General features: G+C 33.9%; 1 protein-coding gene across 10 annotated transcripts in view; it reads left to right on the top strand.

Moving 5' to 3' along the window:
* The window catches only part of NEK1 (NIMA related kinase 1), a 212,095-nt gene that overhangs the window by 179,668 nt on the left and 16,414 nt on the right, over nt 1-16,013 (top strand). For all 10 annotated transcript variants that reach the window (XM_081795594.1, XM_081795587.1, XM_081795592.1 and 7 more), the window contains 4 exons: nt 1,504-1,655; nt 4,859-5,067; nt 6,557-6,687; nt 6,965-7,097. In XM_081795594.1, coding sequence (XP_081651720.1) covers nt 1,504-1,655; nt 4,859-5,067; nt 6,557-6,687; nt 6,965-7,097 — 625 coding nt within the window. The remainder of the gene's footprint in view (nt 1-1,503; nt 1,656-4,858; nt 5,068-6,556; nt 6,688-6,964; nt 7,098-16,013) is intronic.

The following is a 16,013-nucleotide window of genomic DNA, read 5'->3' as shown; positions in this document are numbered from 1 at the left end:
AATTGAGTCGCCCAGGCTCCCATATTAGGAAAATTATTTTAACTAGTGAAAGGAATAAACTAGAATTGAGACTATTTTACCAGAGTTAAAATTTATCTCAGCCTAAAAAATACTGCATCTTTATGTCGAGTCCCTTGAATTTAGGTATATAATGCATATATGCTGTATCTATCTAGAGAAACTGTTACTGTATGCATATTTTGCATACCGCTGGTTTATAATATACAGGGTTCAAACCATTAAAATAATAAACAAGTCAAGCATAAATTCTGCTGGCAGTGAGAGATTCAGAAAAAGAAATACTTTCAGTACCATTATTAAGTGCTTTGACAAGCAACGTATCTTACCATCTTGTAGTTCATAACCATTTTTTTCAAGTGCTGTAATATGTAAATTATGTTCAAGTAATGGAAATCTATCCTTTTTTTATTCGCAAAAACAGATTGTACCAATAAAATTGGCGACGAATATAAATTTTCATTAATATGCTAAACATTGTGTTTTCTTCACAGCTTCCAATCTGGTGTAGATTCTTACCAGGGCCTTAGGAGTTATGTTTCAAATCTCACAGACTCCTTTAGGGTTATTAACCCAACTCTGAGACTTATATATTTAGATATTTGTTTCATTGCTCTGTCTATCCATCATATTCTAACTGCTGTTAGGTTAGTGGCCAGAGGCTATTTCTGTTATTTCTGGTCTTATGCAAACAAGTTCAAATTTTAAATACCTCAACTGTGCATTTTTTCTTAAGTCAGTTTCTTCTCACCTGATCTCACATGATTTTCAGTATGAACATCAAGTACCTGTCTTTCTAGCCTTGCCTTCTTGTAGGAAAGGCTCTATTTACAGTGCATTGTTCAGGGAAGCCATATTAGGTTTTTGTTTGTTTTGTTTTTTGTTTGTTTGTTTGTTTTGCACTAATATGAAGTTCCTTGTTTAACCAATGTGACCCAGACAACAGCTCCTAGGATAAATGATACAAAGGGCCACCAATTTATGTGTGATGGTGCTTTGCCAAGCTTCAGACTAACTCAGTCCAGGATTTGGGAAAGATATACGGGGAGGATTGGCCATAGGAAAGTGTGAGGGGAAGAGTTAGCAGAGATACAGTAAAAGAGTGACAGTATAGGTCCTGAATGAGAAGGAGCAAATTAGCAGTTTCTGGCACTGCCTGATTTCTGACAGATTTCTAATTCCATTCCCTGGGCATACCCCAAGTAAGCACCTCTCCCTGCCTTTGAACGATGACTTAAGTGAATCCTTGTGTGTTGAAACCCAGGCATAACTTGAAAATTTAGTTTCCTCACTGCAAAAAATACAGAGCTGAAATTCAAGAGAATTAGGTTCTAACCTTGGACAAGTCACCTCTGGAGCTTCTAGCTCTAAATATATGATATAAAAATAAAAAATTAGTATTAGCTCTAACTTTCTAATTTTTTTTATCTCGTTTTTATTTTCTAATGATCTCACTCCTACTAAGAAGTCTGTTAACTTTTTTAGATGTTGAGGACATGTTCACTTCCAGATCTCTCAAAATTGTTCAGAACACTGATGGATGTTCCCACTGTAGGAGATGTATGTCAAGACAATCTTGAAATAGATGAAATTGAAGATGAGCATATTAAAGAAGGACCTTCTGATTCTGAAGACATGTGAGCATGATGTCATTAACAAATACTAGCACTAACAGAATTTTTGAGTTTATAGGAGTTCTAGAGATGTGACTCACCTAGGCAGTTTTAAAAAATGATCTATAACTGATTTTTTCACTACTTCTTTACCTTTATACAGCATTTTTAAAGTACAGTCATGCAAGTTTTGACATGTATAGTTGCCTCTGAGTAATATAATGACTTACTCTCACTTTGAAGAATATAAGAAAATGATTTCTATGTGTGCTTTCTGTCTTATTCACTACTGAACATGTAGGACCTTGACTTGGCCATGGGGTACATGTGTAATAAATTTTGCTTAAATGAATGAATATTAGGGTGATGATTATTTAACAGTTTAATGCCACATGATACAGGGATTGAAGTGGGAAATTGTGAAATATGTACTATTCTACAGTTCACCAGGGAAAAGACCAGAAAGCCTCTATATCTCTCTCCTGCCATGTATGATTGCAAAACTATGGCAGTGGAGAGTTAGCAGGTAGACTAGTTGTTTTATTTGCATATGTATGTGCACATACATTTAATTGCTTTCCCAAAATTCCTTTCTTCATGATCCACAGGGAATCTAGAATCCGAGAGAAATTTAACCAACACTTCTGAGAACTATGGGAAGTGATAGCCCCTTAGACAGTAATCTTTTTCCACCTTCTTTGCAACAAGTAAGCCCTCCTATGTTACTCTGCACTGTCAGCGCAGAGCTTGATGCAGGACTTGATCTCAAAAACCATGAATGATATCATGACCTGAGCAGAAACCAAGAGTCGGTTGCCCAACCAACTGAACCACCTAGGTGTCTCTAAAATCACCATTGTTTTAATCTGACTGCCACAATGGCTTGTTTGTGACTTGTGTTCTTTTAACTACTAGTTGATGACAGAATTTTAAAATTTAAGTTAGAAGCTTTTAATATTAATTTAAAATTTTGAAAACCAAGTTAAAAAAATAAAATAAAAAATTGAAAACTAAGCTATTTTTATTTTTTAAGATATTTATTTATTTATTTATTTATTTATTTATTTATTTTAAATATATGAAGTTTATTGTCAAATTGGTTTCCATACAACACCCAGTGCTCATCCCAAAAGGTGCCCTCCTCAATACCCATCACCCACCCTCCCACCCCCCATCAACCCTCAGTTCTCAGTTTTTAAGAGTCTCTTATGCTTTGGCTCGCTTCCACTCTAACCTCTTTTTTTTTTTTCCCTTCCCCTCCCCCATGGGTTTCTGTTAAGTTTCTCAGGATCCACATAAGAGTGAAACCATCTGGTATCTGTCTTTCTCTGTATGGATTATTTCACTTAGTGTAACACTCTCCAGTTCCATCCATGTTGCTACAAAGGGCCATATTTCATTCTTTCTCATTGCCACGTAGTACTCCATTGTGTATATAAACCACAATTTCTTTATCCATTCATCAGTTGATGGACATTTAGGCTGTTTCCATAATTTGACTATTGTTGAGAGTGCTGAACTAAGCTATTTTTAAAAGTAGGTTAGTGCATACCAGGAAATTTCACTTACTGTTTTCCTTGGGAAAAAAACATTTCTTTTTGTTGTTATTCAAACTTCACTCAAGGATCATATAATAAGAAAATCTAAAAAGTGAATTCAGGGCCACATTTAAAAATATGTATAAGACAAATTTTTGAATGCTTCTTCCAAAAAAGATGTTAGTCTTATACTTTTCTTATAATGGCAGACTTAGCAGCCCCACTGACTTTTAATACCATCTGTGGAGGGCACTAATTCCTCCAGGCTGGCCACTAGAAGATTTAATCAACAGATTAATGTTTACTCATTGTTACAATGGTACATAGTGGATGTGCATGCTATGTTAGTCTTTTAATTAAATACTAAGTTAAATGCTAATAGTAGGATGAACCAAAAGATTAGATATACTCTCTTTCTCGTTCTAATGAGGTGCTATGCTTTTCTATACCTGCTACAAAGTGTAGAAGTTTGTACACATAAATAAAAACTAAAGATATTTCTACATTAAAAGATTATTTTCTTTTTCCATTAATGGAAAATTTATTTAAGATCTTGCATAATACCATTTATATTTTAGCTCTTCAGTAAATACTTGTTTATTTGATTGGAATCTAAACTTAAATCAGCTTTTCTAGTGGATGAAATCCTCAGCGTGGGTACATAACCTCTTTCAGAAGATCTCATATATCTAAGAGGCAAATCATAAGAGAAATAAAGTCATTGAGTATGTTTTGGGGGTATTATAGAAGTGGTGAGATTTCAATCCTTTCTGTGCTATTTATTGACTGTGCAATTGAGTGTATAGCCTTGTGCAAGACATATAAACACTTTGATTCAGTTTCCATGTCTCTAAAGGGAGTTATATGTAGGTAAAATTTTAGTAATTGAATAAAAATGAATAAATAAACTAAATAGAATAAACTAAAGTACTATATAAATGTAAGGTATTATTGGCCTAAATTAATTAGTTCCAGCATCTTTAATCCCATGAAAATAAAATTAATATCCTGAGCAATGCCTTGGAAATAAGATAATCTAGCAAAGATTATTATGGTTAATATATTCTAATTATGTGGTAAAGTTTACTTGCTATGTATTTTAGAAATGTTTTCAAGGATAAACATGTAAAGATAAGATTTCTGGTGACTATTTTTATTCACTAGATCATCCTGTGAACCTGAATGTAAAATTCCATAAGTATTTTCATTTCTAAAAGTTCAAATGCCCAATGAATGTTTATATGAAAAGCCTTTCATATAGGATACTACCATTATACATCCACGTGAATATTCTGCTGAATTTTCAAAATTACATAGAAGAAAAATATTTGAATATTAAGTATTTTTTTTTGAAAGCAAGTGAAAAATCTCTTTAGTCTGGCCTTTTAAAACACTGAAACATTCTTTCAAAATTTAAGCAGTGAATAGCATTGATAGTTTTATAATTCTCTTTCGGCACTCAAGATCACACAAGTCATCTTCGGGCATATGTATTCCAGAATATGTATCATGTGCTGTATTTTATAATTGTATCAGTCCTCATTTACTTTTACCTATGTAGGTTTTTTCAGATTTCTTTTTTTCCACTATTAGTACTTTTAAGTAGAAAGGAGCACATGTATATTGAAGTAAAATTTCAAAATAAGGTAACATTTTGGTAACGTTTACTTTAATCTTTCAAAATTTTAGTGTATTTGAAGAAACTGACACAGATTTACAAGAGCTTCAGGCCTCTATGGAACAGTTACTTAGGGAACAACCTGGAGAAGAATACAGTGAGGAGGAAGAATCCATCTTAAAAAACAGTGACATAGAGCAGACTGCAAATGGGACAGATGTAGCAGATGAGGATGACAATCCCAGCAGTGAAAGTGCCCTAAATGAAGAATGGCATTCAGGTACGTGGTCATGATCATGGACCTTTCTTTTTTCATTGTATACAATTATTTCAAGTAGAATATATTTTTCTGTTATCTGATACGAACCATTTCCAACTTTGAATAAAACTGAAGTATGCTTTTGTGTCTCTGACTTTATTCATGCCTTTTCTTCTCACACAAATGTCCATATACATTTGTTCCATTTCTTTCCCGTTAAATTTTAGAAATGCTTTTGAAGCAGGGTGCCTGGGTGGCTCAGTTGGTTAAGTGTGTGACTCTTGATCTAGGCTCAGGTCATGATCTCATGGGTTCGTGAGTTCGAGCCCCACATTGGGCTCTGTGCTTACGGTGCAGAGCCTGCTTGGGATTTTGTCTCTCCCTCTCTCTGCCTCTTCCCAGCTTGCACTCTCTTGTCTCTCTCAAAATAAATAAATTTTAAAAGAGAAGAAATGCTTTTGAAGGATTTTCATTGTTTTCTTATCTTCCTTATTTTTCTAGTACTAAAGATAATAGCCTAGTTTTCCTAGCACTTTATATTTTACAAAAAGCTTCCACATACAGTGGTTAACCAGCAATGTTAATACTAAAAACAGTTTTTAAAACGTTGACACTTTTTTTTTAAATTGTTGTTTGTTGATAGCATTACCCCCAAGATACATAGAAAATCTGTGTAATCAAGAACTATATTATGTTTATTTGGGAAGAAGAGCTAATGTGAAAAGGAACAATTCTTCAGTAATTTTGTCTTTTACTAGACTATTTCCAAGTGTCTTGGACATATACATGACATAAAACATAGATAGCATTTGTATTTTCTAAGTGCTTTACTAAAGTTTTATGATATGTAGCATAAGTCATCTGCCTCCTGCGTGCTTTTTCATGCTTTGGCCCATGTTTAATATCAACTTTTTAAAAACAGTAGTTAGGGTTGGTTGCCTCAGTACAGAACATATGGGTATGCTTTTTTCATTTTTTACTCAATTAGAATGCTTTTATTCTAGTTTACTGTTTATGTCTATAAAAGATTCCCAAAGTAACATTCCTTTTTTTTTTTTTTAAAGTTTGTTTTTATTTATTTTTGAGAGAGAGAGAGAGACCATGTGTGCACACCAGCAGGGGAGGGGGCAGATAGAGAAGGAGAGAAGGAATCTCTAGTAGTCTCCACGCTGTCAGCACAGAGCCCAGTGCAAGGCTCGATGCAGGGCTCAATTGTACCAACTGTGAGATCATGACCTGAGTCGAGATCAAGAGTGGACCTCTGACTGACTGAGCCACCCAGGTGCCCCAACCCAAAGTAACATTCTTGTTAAGACAGATTTACAAATACACTGATTTCCTATATAAATGGCAATAATTATAATGATAAAATCTTTATAGTGAAAGTACAAGTAGTCTGTTTCAGTGACCTCACTCAGTTGTGAAAAAGAATTTTAGTCTGTTAGGGTAAGAATTATTTTATTCATTCTTTTTAGTCTTAAAATATCTTCTTTTTATTTCTGTATTTTAGATAACAGTGATGGTGAGATTACTAGTGAATGTGAATATGATAGCGTCTTTAATCATTTAGAGGAACTGAGACTTCACCTGGAGCAGGAAATAGGCTTTGAAAAATTCTTTGAGGTTTATGAGAAGATAAAGGTAAGTAAAATGTCAATTAAAACATTTAACTTTGGGTCACCTGGCTGGCTCAGTTGATAGAGCATCTGACTCTTGACCTCAGGGTCATGAGTGCAAGCCCCATGTTGGGCATGGAGCCTATTTAAGAAAAAATTTAACTTTGAAATATGCTCTTTTTGGATTACTAGTGAAATGTCAGTGATATTTATAGGTCAATAGATTTATCATAAATAATAAAGTTTCCAATTAGAGAAAGTTAATATTCAAGCATTAATTTATATTTGGAAATTTGGTATAGGCTATTCATGAAGATGAAGATGAAAATATTGAGATTTGTTCAACAATAGTTCAGAATATTTTAGGAAATGAACATGAACATCTTTATGCCAAGATTCTTCATTTAGTCATGGCAGATGGAGCCTATCAAGAAGGTAAGATTTCCTCAGTCTATTTTAAGTAAATGTGCAAAAAACAGGATGTAAATTACTGAGCTTTTATCACATGCATTTTGGTGAAATCTATATTGGAATCATATCCAGTACTTATGAGCAATTATAAAATTAACCATGTCATATACTGTTACTGATTCTACCATATTTTCATTGACTTAAGTCCTTTAGGTCCATATTTTTACTTAATTTGTAAGTAACATTTGAATGAGATTTTTTAGAAAGACTCCTTATTGGTCAGTTCTAGAAATCAGAATGCTTTAGTAAAGTTTTAGACATACATGCTTCAGCAGTATGTACAGTTTCTCCTAATACCAAATGTAATCTCTTCCATGCACAGTAAGTGGAGTTCATTTATAGTGGTTTATATGTAAACCATTTTTCTGTTTGGAAAATATTTACCTACAGAATGACACAAAATATATTTGAATTTTATGGAAAATTATTAAAGTTAAAAATGGTGTTGCCCCTTAAATTTAGTCAATTTAGACATGGAACAAGACCAGTAGTATAGTCCTAACTCTGTGACAAGCTAGTAATGTGACATTAAGTAATTTCTTTGAAATTTCAGTTTCCATTGCTATAAAAAGATGATCACTATTCTAATGTACTGTGAACTGTTTTCAAAATACTTATTAAGTGCTTCTTGTAACCTAGCACTTTATTACTAATTGACATTAAACGGCATAGTGTTTTATTTACATGTTGTTTACAGTTCCCTTGGGAGATGAAACCTAAGTATATGAAAGTGTAAGGCTATATGTAAAAAATGCATATTCTAAAGTACTTTTCAGTGCAGTAGGAATTAGAGAAGGGAAGCTTGGATTGTGAAAAATGGAAAGAAATGTAGAGCCATACTTGTCAAAAAACAGAGTGAAAACTAATTGATGTGTATTAGAGTTGAAATCACCCTATCAGAAGCTTCTTGTTGTAAATAGTCTTTGTTGTAGGGAAGTGTTGAATCACTATATTGTACATCTGAAACTAATATTACACTGCATATTAACTAAAATTTAAATAAAAACTAAAAAAAACCCAAAGTAGTCTTTGTGATTAGATACTATGAAATATTTAAAATACATAGAGGAAATCAGTGAAGATTTGTAAACTGACAAAGTGAAGATGTTTTGTAAAGTTCAATCTAGCAGCAGTATTCTGGATATCTTGGAGAGTACTGAGATTGCAAATAAGATCTTTTTTGAAACTGTAGATGTGTTTGGGCATGGGAGGGTGAATACCTGGATTTAGTGTTCATAGGAATAGAGCATCAATATTCAGCTCAGATATTTCAGAATCAGGCTTTTAATAAAAATATTTCATATTTTTATTAATCAAGTTTCCTAAAATCAAATTCAAGAATTTTTTTTTTATTTTGGGAGCAGCTTCACTTATTTAAGGTATAAACTTATTTACATTGACCAAAAAGCTCAGCCAAAAAAAAAAATGTTTTTTTAAATTTGTTAATAAAAATAAAAATCTTTTAGGGGCGCCAGGGTGGCTCAGTCAGTTAAGCGTCCGACTTCAGCTCAGGTCATGATCTCACGGTCTGTGATTTAGAGCCCCACATCGGGCTCTGTGCTGACAGCTCAGAGCCTGGAGCCTGCTTCCGATTCTGTGTCTCCCTCTCTCTCTGACCCTCCCCCGTCCATGCTCTATCTCTCTCTGTCTCAAAAATAAATAAACATTAAAAAAAATTTTTTTAAATAAAAATCTTTTAAAAATTATAATAGTTATCATTAAATCAAAACTAGCAAATCTTAAGGTACAGTGAGTACTCTTACCATATAGCTTCAGAAACCACTGTGTCTTCATTAGTATTCTTAACAAAATAATAACTGTCAAGAAAATGTTAGGGCCATTAGCAACAAGTAATGGATTGAATATAAGCCAGTAGATAGTGCTGCATATATTCTTCAATATGATTTTCTTTAGCCCCCTTAATAATCACAAACAGGCAAAAACAAAGCAATGCGTCCTATTTATGGTGGTGCAATGAAATCTATCAATAGAAACTTAAAGGAGCTCCTTTCTTTTCAAATTTTTTTTTACTTGAGTATAGTTCACACACATGGTCATATTAGTTTCAGGTGTACAACGTAACTATTTGACAAGTTTATACTTTATGCTGTGCTTACCTCAAGTATAGCTACCGTTGGTCACCAGGCAACACTACTGCAATATCATTGATTGTATTCCTTATACTGTGCCTTCTTCCTATGATTTATTCATTTAATGACTGGAAGCCTGTATTTCCCACTCCTCGTTAACCCTTTTGCCTATCCTCCCAACCCCACCCCCTTCTCTGGCAATGATAAGTTGTCTATATTTATAAATCTGCTTCTGCTTTTTGTTTATTCATTTTTTTTAGATTCTACATATGAGTGAAATCATATGGTATTCCTTTTTCTCAGTCTAACTTATTTTACTTAGCAGAATACCTGTAGGTCCATCTATGTTGTCACAGAGGGTACAATCTCATCCTTTTTTATGACAATGTGATATTCCAGTGTGTGTGTATGTGTGTGCACTCGTGCATACACACATCTTCCTTATCTATTCATATGTCAAAAGACACTTAGGTTGCTTCCGTATCTTGGCTATTGGTAATAATACTGCAATAAACATAGGGGTGCATATATATTTTCAAATTAGTGTATTCTTTTTCTTTGGATAAAACCTATTAGTGGAGTTACTGGATCGTGTGGTATTTCTATTTGTGAGTTTTTGAGGAATCTCCATTATGGTTTTCCACAGTAGCTATGCCAGTTTACTTTCCACCAACAATGTATGAGGGTTCCTTTTGCTCCATACCCTCACCAACACTTATTATTTCCTCTCTTTTTGATACTAGCTATTCTGATGTATGTAAAGTAATATCTCATTGTGGTTCTCATTTGCATTTCTCTGATGACTAGTGATGGTGAGCATCTTTTCATGTGCCTGTCAGCCATCTGTATGTCTTCCTCAGAAAATGTCCATTCAGGTCCTTTGCCTATTTTTTAATTGGATTGTTTGATTTTTTCATGTGGGGTCGTATATGTTGTTAACATATGACAGAAATGTCATTTGCAAATATCTTCTATTCATTAGGTTGCCTTTTTGTTTAGGTGATTGTGTTGTTTACTATGCAAAAGTTTGTTATTTTGATGTGGTCCTAATAGTTTATTTTTGCTTCTGTTTCCCTTGCCTGAGGAGACACATCTAGAAAAATGTTACTGTGGCTGATGTCAGGGTAATTCCTTTCGGTGTTCTCTTCAAGGATTTTTATGGTTTCTGGTCTCATGTTAGGGCTTTAATCTATTTTGAATTTATTTTTGTGTATGATGTTAGAATGGGTCCAGTTTCATTCATTTACATATATGTAGCTCTCTAATTTTTCCACCATTTATTGAAGAAACTGTCTTTTTCCCACTGTATATTCTTGCCTCCTTTGTCATAGATTAATTGACCATATAATTATAGGTTTATTTGTAGACTTTCTATATTCTTCTATTAATCTTTATGTCTATTTTTGTGCCAATACCATACTGTTCTGATTACTACAACTTTATAGTATATCTTAAAATCTGGAATTATGATACCTGCAGCTCTGCTTTTCTTTCTTAAGATTGTTTTGGCTATAAGGGGTCTTTTGTGTTTGCATATTTGAGTATTCTAGTTTTACGGAAAATGCTGTTGGTATTTTGATAGGGATTGATTACATTGAATATGTAGATTGCTTTGGGTAATACAGAGCTTTTGGCATTATTAATTCTTCTAATCCATGAGCATGGAATATCTTTCCATTTGTGTCATCTTCAATTTATTTCATTGGTGTTTTATAGTTTTCACTTCTTTGGTTTATTCCTAGATATTTTATTATTTTTGGTGCAATTGTAAATGAAAATTATTTTCTTAAATTCCCTTTCTACTACCTCATTTTTGGTGTATAGAAATGCTACTGATTTCTGGGTATTAATTTTGTATCCTGAAACTTTACTGAATTATTTATTTCATCTAGTAGTTGTTTGGTGTATTTTCCGTGTATACTATCATGTCATCTGCAAATAGTGACAGTCTAACTTCTTCACCAGTTTGGATGCCTGTTACTTCTTTTTCTCATCTGATTGTTGTGGCTAGGACTTTGAGTATTATGTTGAATAGTAGAGGCAAGAATGGACATAACTTGTCTTGTTCCTGATATTAGAAGGCTCTCAGTTTTTCACCATTGAGTATGATAGTAGCTATGGGTTTTTAATATATGTTCTTTATTATGTTGAGGTATATTCCATCTAAACCTACTTTGTTAGGAGTTTTTATCTTAAATGGGTATTGAATTTTATCAAATGATTTTCTCCATCTATTGATGATCATATGACTTTTATCCTTTGTTTTGTTAATGTAGCATATCACACTGATTGACTTGTGAATATCAAACCATCCTTACATCCCCAGGATAAATCCCACTTGATTGTGGTAAATGATCCTTTCAATGTATTGATGAATGCAGTTTGTTAATATTTTATTGATGATTTTTGCATCTGTGTTCATCAGGGATATTGACCTGTACTTTTCTCTTTTTGTGGTGTGTTTGTCTGGTTTTGGTGTCAGAGTAATGCTGGCTTTGCAGAATGTACTTGGGAGCTTTCCTCCTTCTATTTTTGGAATAGTTTGAGGAGAATAGGTATTAATTCTTCTTTAAATGTTTGGTAGAATTCATCTGTGACTCCATCTAATTCTGGACTTCTATTTTTTTGATTATCAATTCAGTTTATTAACAGTGATCTGTCTTCAGATTTTCTATTTCTTATTCAATTTTGGAAGATGGTATGTTTCTAGGAATGTATCCATTTGTTCTAGTTGTCCAATTTGTTGGCATATAATTTTTTGTAGCTTTCTTATAATCCTTTGTGTTTCTATGGTGTCATGGGTTACTTCTCTCTCATACCTGATTTTATGAATTTGGGTCTTTTCTCTTTTTTTTTCTTGAGGAGTCTTGTTAAGGGTTGATCAATTTCCTTTATCTTTTCAAAGAACCAGCTCTTGGTTTTATTGATTTTTTTTCTATTGTTTTTTTAGTCTCCATGTCATTTATTTCTGCTCTGAATTTATTATCTTCATTCTGTCTGCTCACCTTGGGATTTGTTCTTTTTCTGATTCCTTTAGGGGCAAGGTTACATTGTTTATTTAAGCTTTTTCTTGTTTCTTGATGTAGGCCTCTGTTGGTTTATTTTCTTCTTTGAACTGCTTTGGTTGTGTGTCCCAGAGATTTTGGGCCATTGTGTTTTCATTTTCATTTCATTTCATTTGTCTCCATGTATTTTTTTGTTTCTTTGTTTCCTTAACCCGTTGGTTTCTTTACTATCATGGTGATTAGCCTTCACATGTTTGGGTTTTTTTCCAGTTTTTATCTTTGATTTATTTCTAGTTTCATACTGTTGTGGTCAGAAAAAATGCATGGTATAATTTCAGTTTTCTTAAATTTATTAAGGGTTGTTTTGTGGCCAAACATGTAATCTATTCTGGAGAATGTTCCATGTGCATTTGAAAAGAATGTGTATTCTGTTGTTTTAGGATGAAATGTTCTATATATATCTTTATGTCCATCTGGTTTAATGCCCTTCAAAGATGCTCTTTCCTTTTGGTTTCCTGCCTGGGTGATCTAGCTATTGATGTAAGTGGAGTGTTAAAGTCTCTTACCATTGTTATATTACCATTAATTTCTCCATTAATGTTTGCTTTATGTATTTAGGGTGCTCCAGTGTTCGGTGCATGGATGTTTACTATTGTTATAGCCTCTTGTTGGATTTATCCCTTTATCGTTATGTAATCCCCTTTTTGTTTCTTGTTAACAGTCTTTGTTTTAAAGTGTGTTTTGTCTAATATAAGTATTGCTACCATGGCCTTTTTTTTTTTTTTCCACTTCCATTTGCTTGGTAAGTGATTTTCCATCCCTTCAATTTTAGTCTATATGTGTCTTTAGGTCTGCAGTGAATCTCTTGTCAGCAGCATGTAGATGGGTCGTTGGTTTTTTATCCATTCCATCACCTTATGTCTTTGATTGGACCATTTAAAGTAATCATTTGACAGATACGTACTTATTGCCATTCTGTTGTTTTCTGATTATTTTTGTAGTTCTCTGTTACTTTCTTCTTCTCTTGCTCTCTTTGTTTTTTATTTTATTTTTATTTTTTTAATGTTTATTTTTGAGAGAGAATGTGAGCAGGAGAGGGCAGAGAGATGGGGACAGAGGATTTGAAGCAGGCTCTGTGCTGATAGCAGCAAGCCCCATGTGGGGCTGGAACTCACCAACTGTGAGCATGACCTGAGCCAAAGTTGGACACTTAACCAACTGAACCACCCAGGTGCCCCTGCTCTCTTTCTTTGTGATTGATGAGTTTCTGTAGTATTATGTTTGGCTTTTTTTTTTGTCTTTATTTTTTGTAAATCTGTTACAGGTTTTGGGCTTGTAGTTATATGAGGATCATATATAACATCTAAATGTATAGCAGTCTATACTAATTTGATGATCATTTAAATTCAAACACATTCTTTTATTTTTATTTTTTTAAGGTACTACATCTTTTATTTTTTATTTTTATTTAAATCCAAGTTAGTTAACATATAGTGTAATAATGGTTTTAGGAGTAGAATTTAGTGATTAATCACTGACATGTCACACTCAGTGCTCATCTCAATAAGTGCCCTCCATTTGCCCATCACCCATTTAGCCTGTCCCCCAACCCAACATTCCTCCAGCAACCGTCAGTTTCTTCTCTGTATTTAAGAGTGCATTTTGGTTTCCCTCACTCTGTTTTTATCTTATTTTTCTTTCTTTTCCCATATGTTCGTCTGTTGTATTTCTTAAATTCCATATATGAGTGAAATTATATGATATTTCTCTTTCTATGACTGACTCCACTTAGCATAATACATTCTAGTTCCTTCCATGTTGTTGCAAATGGCAAGATTTTTCATTCTTTTGGATTGCTGAGTAATATTCCATTGTATATGTATACCATATCTTCTTTGTCCATTCTTCAGTTGATGGACATCTGGGTTCTTTCCTTAGTATGGCTAGTGTTAATAATATTACTATAAACATTGCGGTGCATGTACCCCTTTGAATCTGTATTTTTGTATCCTTTGGGTAAATACTTAGTAGTGTAATTGATGGGTCATAGGGTAACTCTATTTTAACTTTTGGAGGAAACTCCATACTGTTTTCCAGAGTGGCTGCAACAGTTTGCATTCCCACCAACAATGCAAAAATGTTTCCCTTTCTCTACATCCTTGCCAACATTTGTTGTTTCCTGAGCTGTTAATTTTAACCATTCCAACAGCTGTGAGGTGGTGTCTGTTATGTTCAATATGTATTACCCTGATAATGAGTGATGCTGAGCATCTTTTCATGTGTCTATGAGGCATGGAAAAGTGTCTGTTCTTGTCTTCTGCCCATTTTTTCATTGCATTATTTGTTTTTTGGGTATTCAGTTTGATAAGTTTTTTATAGATTTTGAATACTAACCTTCTGTCTGATATGTCATTTGTAAATATCTTCTCCCATTCCATTGGTTACCTTTTAGTTTTGTTGACAGTTACTTTCTCTGTGCAGAAGCTTCTTGTCTTCATGAGATCCTGGTGCTTCGTTTTTGTTTTGTTTCCCTTGCCTCAGGAGACACATCTAGTAAGAAGTTGCTGTGGCTGAGGTCAAAGAGGTTGCTGCCTGTGTTCTCCTCTAGGATTTTGATGGTTTCCTGTCTTACATTTAGGTCTTTCATCCCTTTTGAATTTATTTTTGTGTATGGAGTAAGAAAGTGGTCCAGGTTCATTCTTGTGCATGTCGCTGTCCAGTTTTCCCAACACCACTTGCTGAAGAATATCCTATTGAATGTTCTTTCTTGCTTTGTCAAAGGTTAGTTGTCTATACATTTGTGGATTTATTTCTGGGTTCTCTATTCTGTTCCATTGGTCTGTGTCTATTTTTGTTTCAGTACCAGTCTGTCTTGTTGATTACAGCTTTGTAATACAGCTTAAATCCAGAATTGTGATGCCTCCAGCTTTGCTTTGCTTTTTCAAGATTATTTTGGCTATTCTGGGTCTTTTCTGGTTCCATATGAATTCTAGAATTGTTTGTTCTAGCTCTGTGAAGAATGCTGGTGTTATTTTGATAGGGATTGCATTGAATTTGTAGACTGTTTTGGGTAGTGTAGACATTTCTTTTTACTTTTGTTAAAGTTTTTTTTTTTTTTTTTTTTTTTTTTTGAGAGAAAGAGACAGAGCATGAGCGGGGGAGGGGCAGAGAGAAGGGGAAGCACAGAATCCTAAGCAGGCTCCAGTCTCTGAGCTGTAGCACAGAGCCCGAGGCGGGGCTCAAACTCACAAACCGTGAGATCATGACCTGAGCTGAAGTCAGATGCTTAACTGAGCGACCCAGGTGCCCCAAAGGTACTGTGGACATTTTAACAGGATTTGTTCTTTCAGTCCATGAGCATGGAGTGTTTTTCCATTTCCTTGCATCTTCTTCAATAAGCTTTCTATAGTTTTCAGCATACAGATCTTTTGCCTCTTTGGTTGGGTTTATTTCTAGGTGTTTTATGGTTTTGGGTGCAATTGTAAATGGGATCACTTCATTGATTTCTCTTTCTGCTGCTTCATTATTGGTGTATAGAAATGACACAGATTTCTGTACATGATTGTATATCCTGCAACTTTGCTGAATTCATGTACCAGTTCTAGCAGTTTTTGGTGGAGTCTTTCAGGTTTTCCACATACAGTATCGTTGCATTTGCGAAGAGCGAAAGTTTGACTTTTTCCTTGCCAATTTGGATGCCTTTTATTTCTTTTTGTTGTTTGATTGTTGAGGCTTGGACTTCCAGTACTGTGTTGAACAACAATAATAAAAGTACACATCCCTGT

The sequence above is a fragment of the Panthera onca genome, chromosome B1 (genome assembly GCF_046562875.1).
Source record: "Panthera onca isolate mPanOnc1 chromosome B1, mPanOnc1 haplotype 2, whole genome shotgun sequence".
Classification (NCBI taxonomy): Eukaryota; Metazoa; Chordata; class Mammalia; order Carnivora; family Felidae; genus Panthera; species Panthera onca.
Note: the sequence above shows the minus strand (reverse complement) of the source record. Positions and strands in the feature narration are given on the sequence as shown.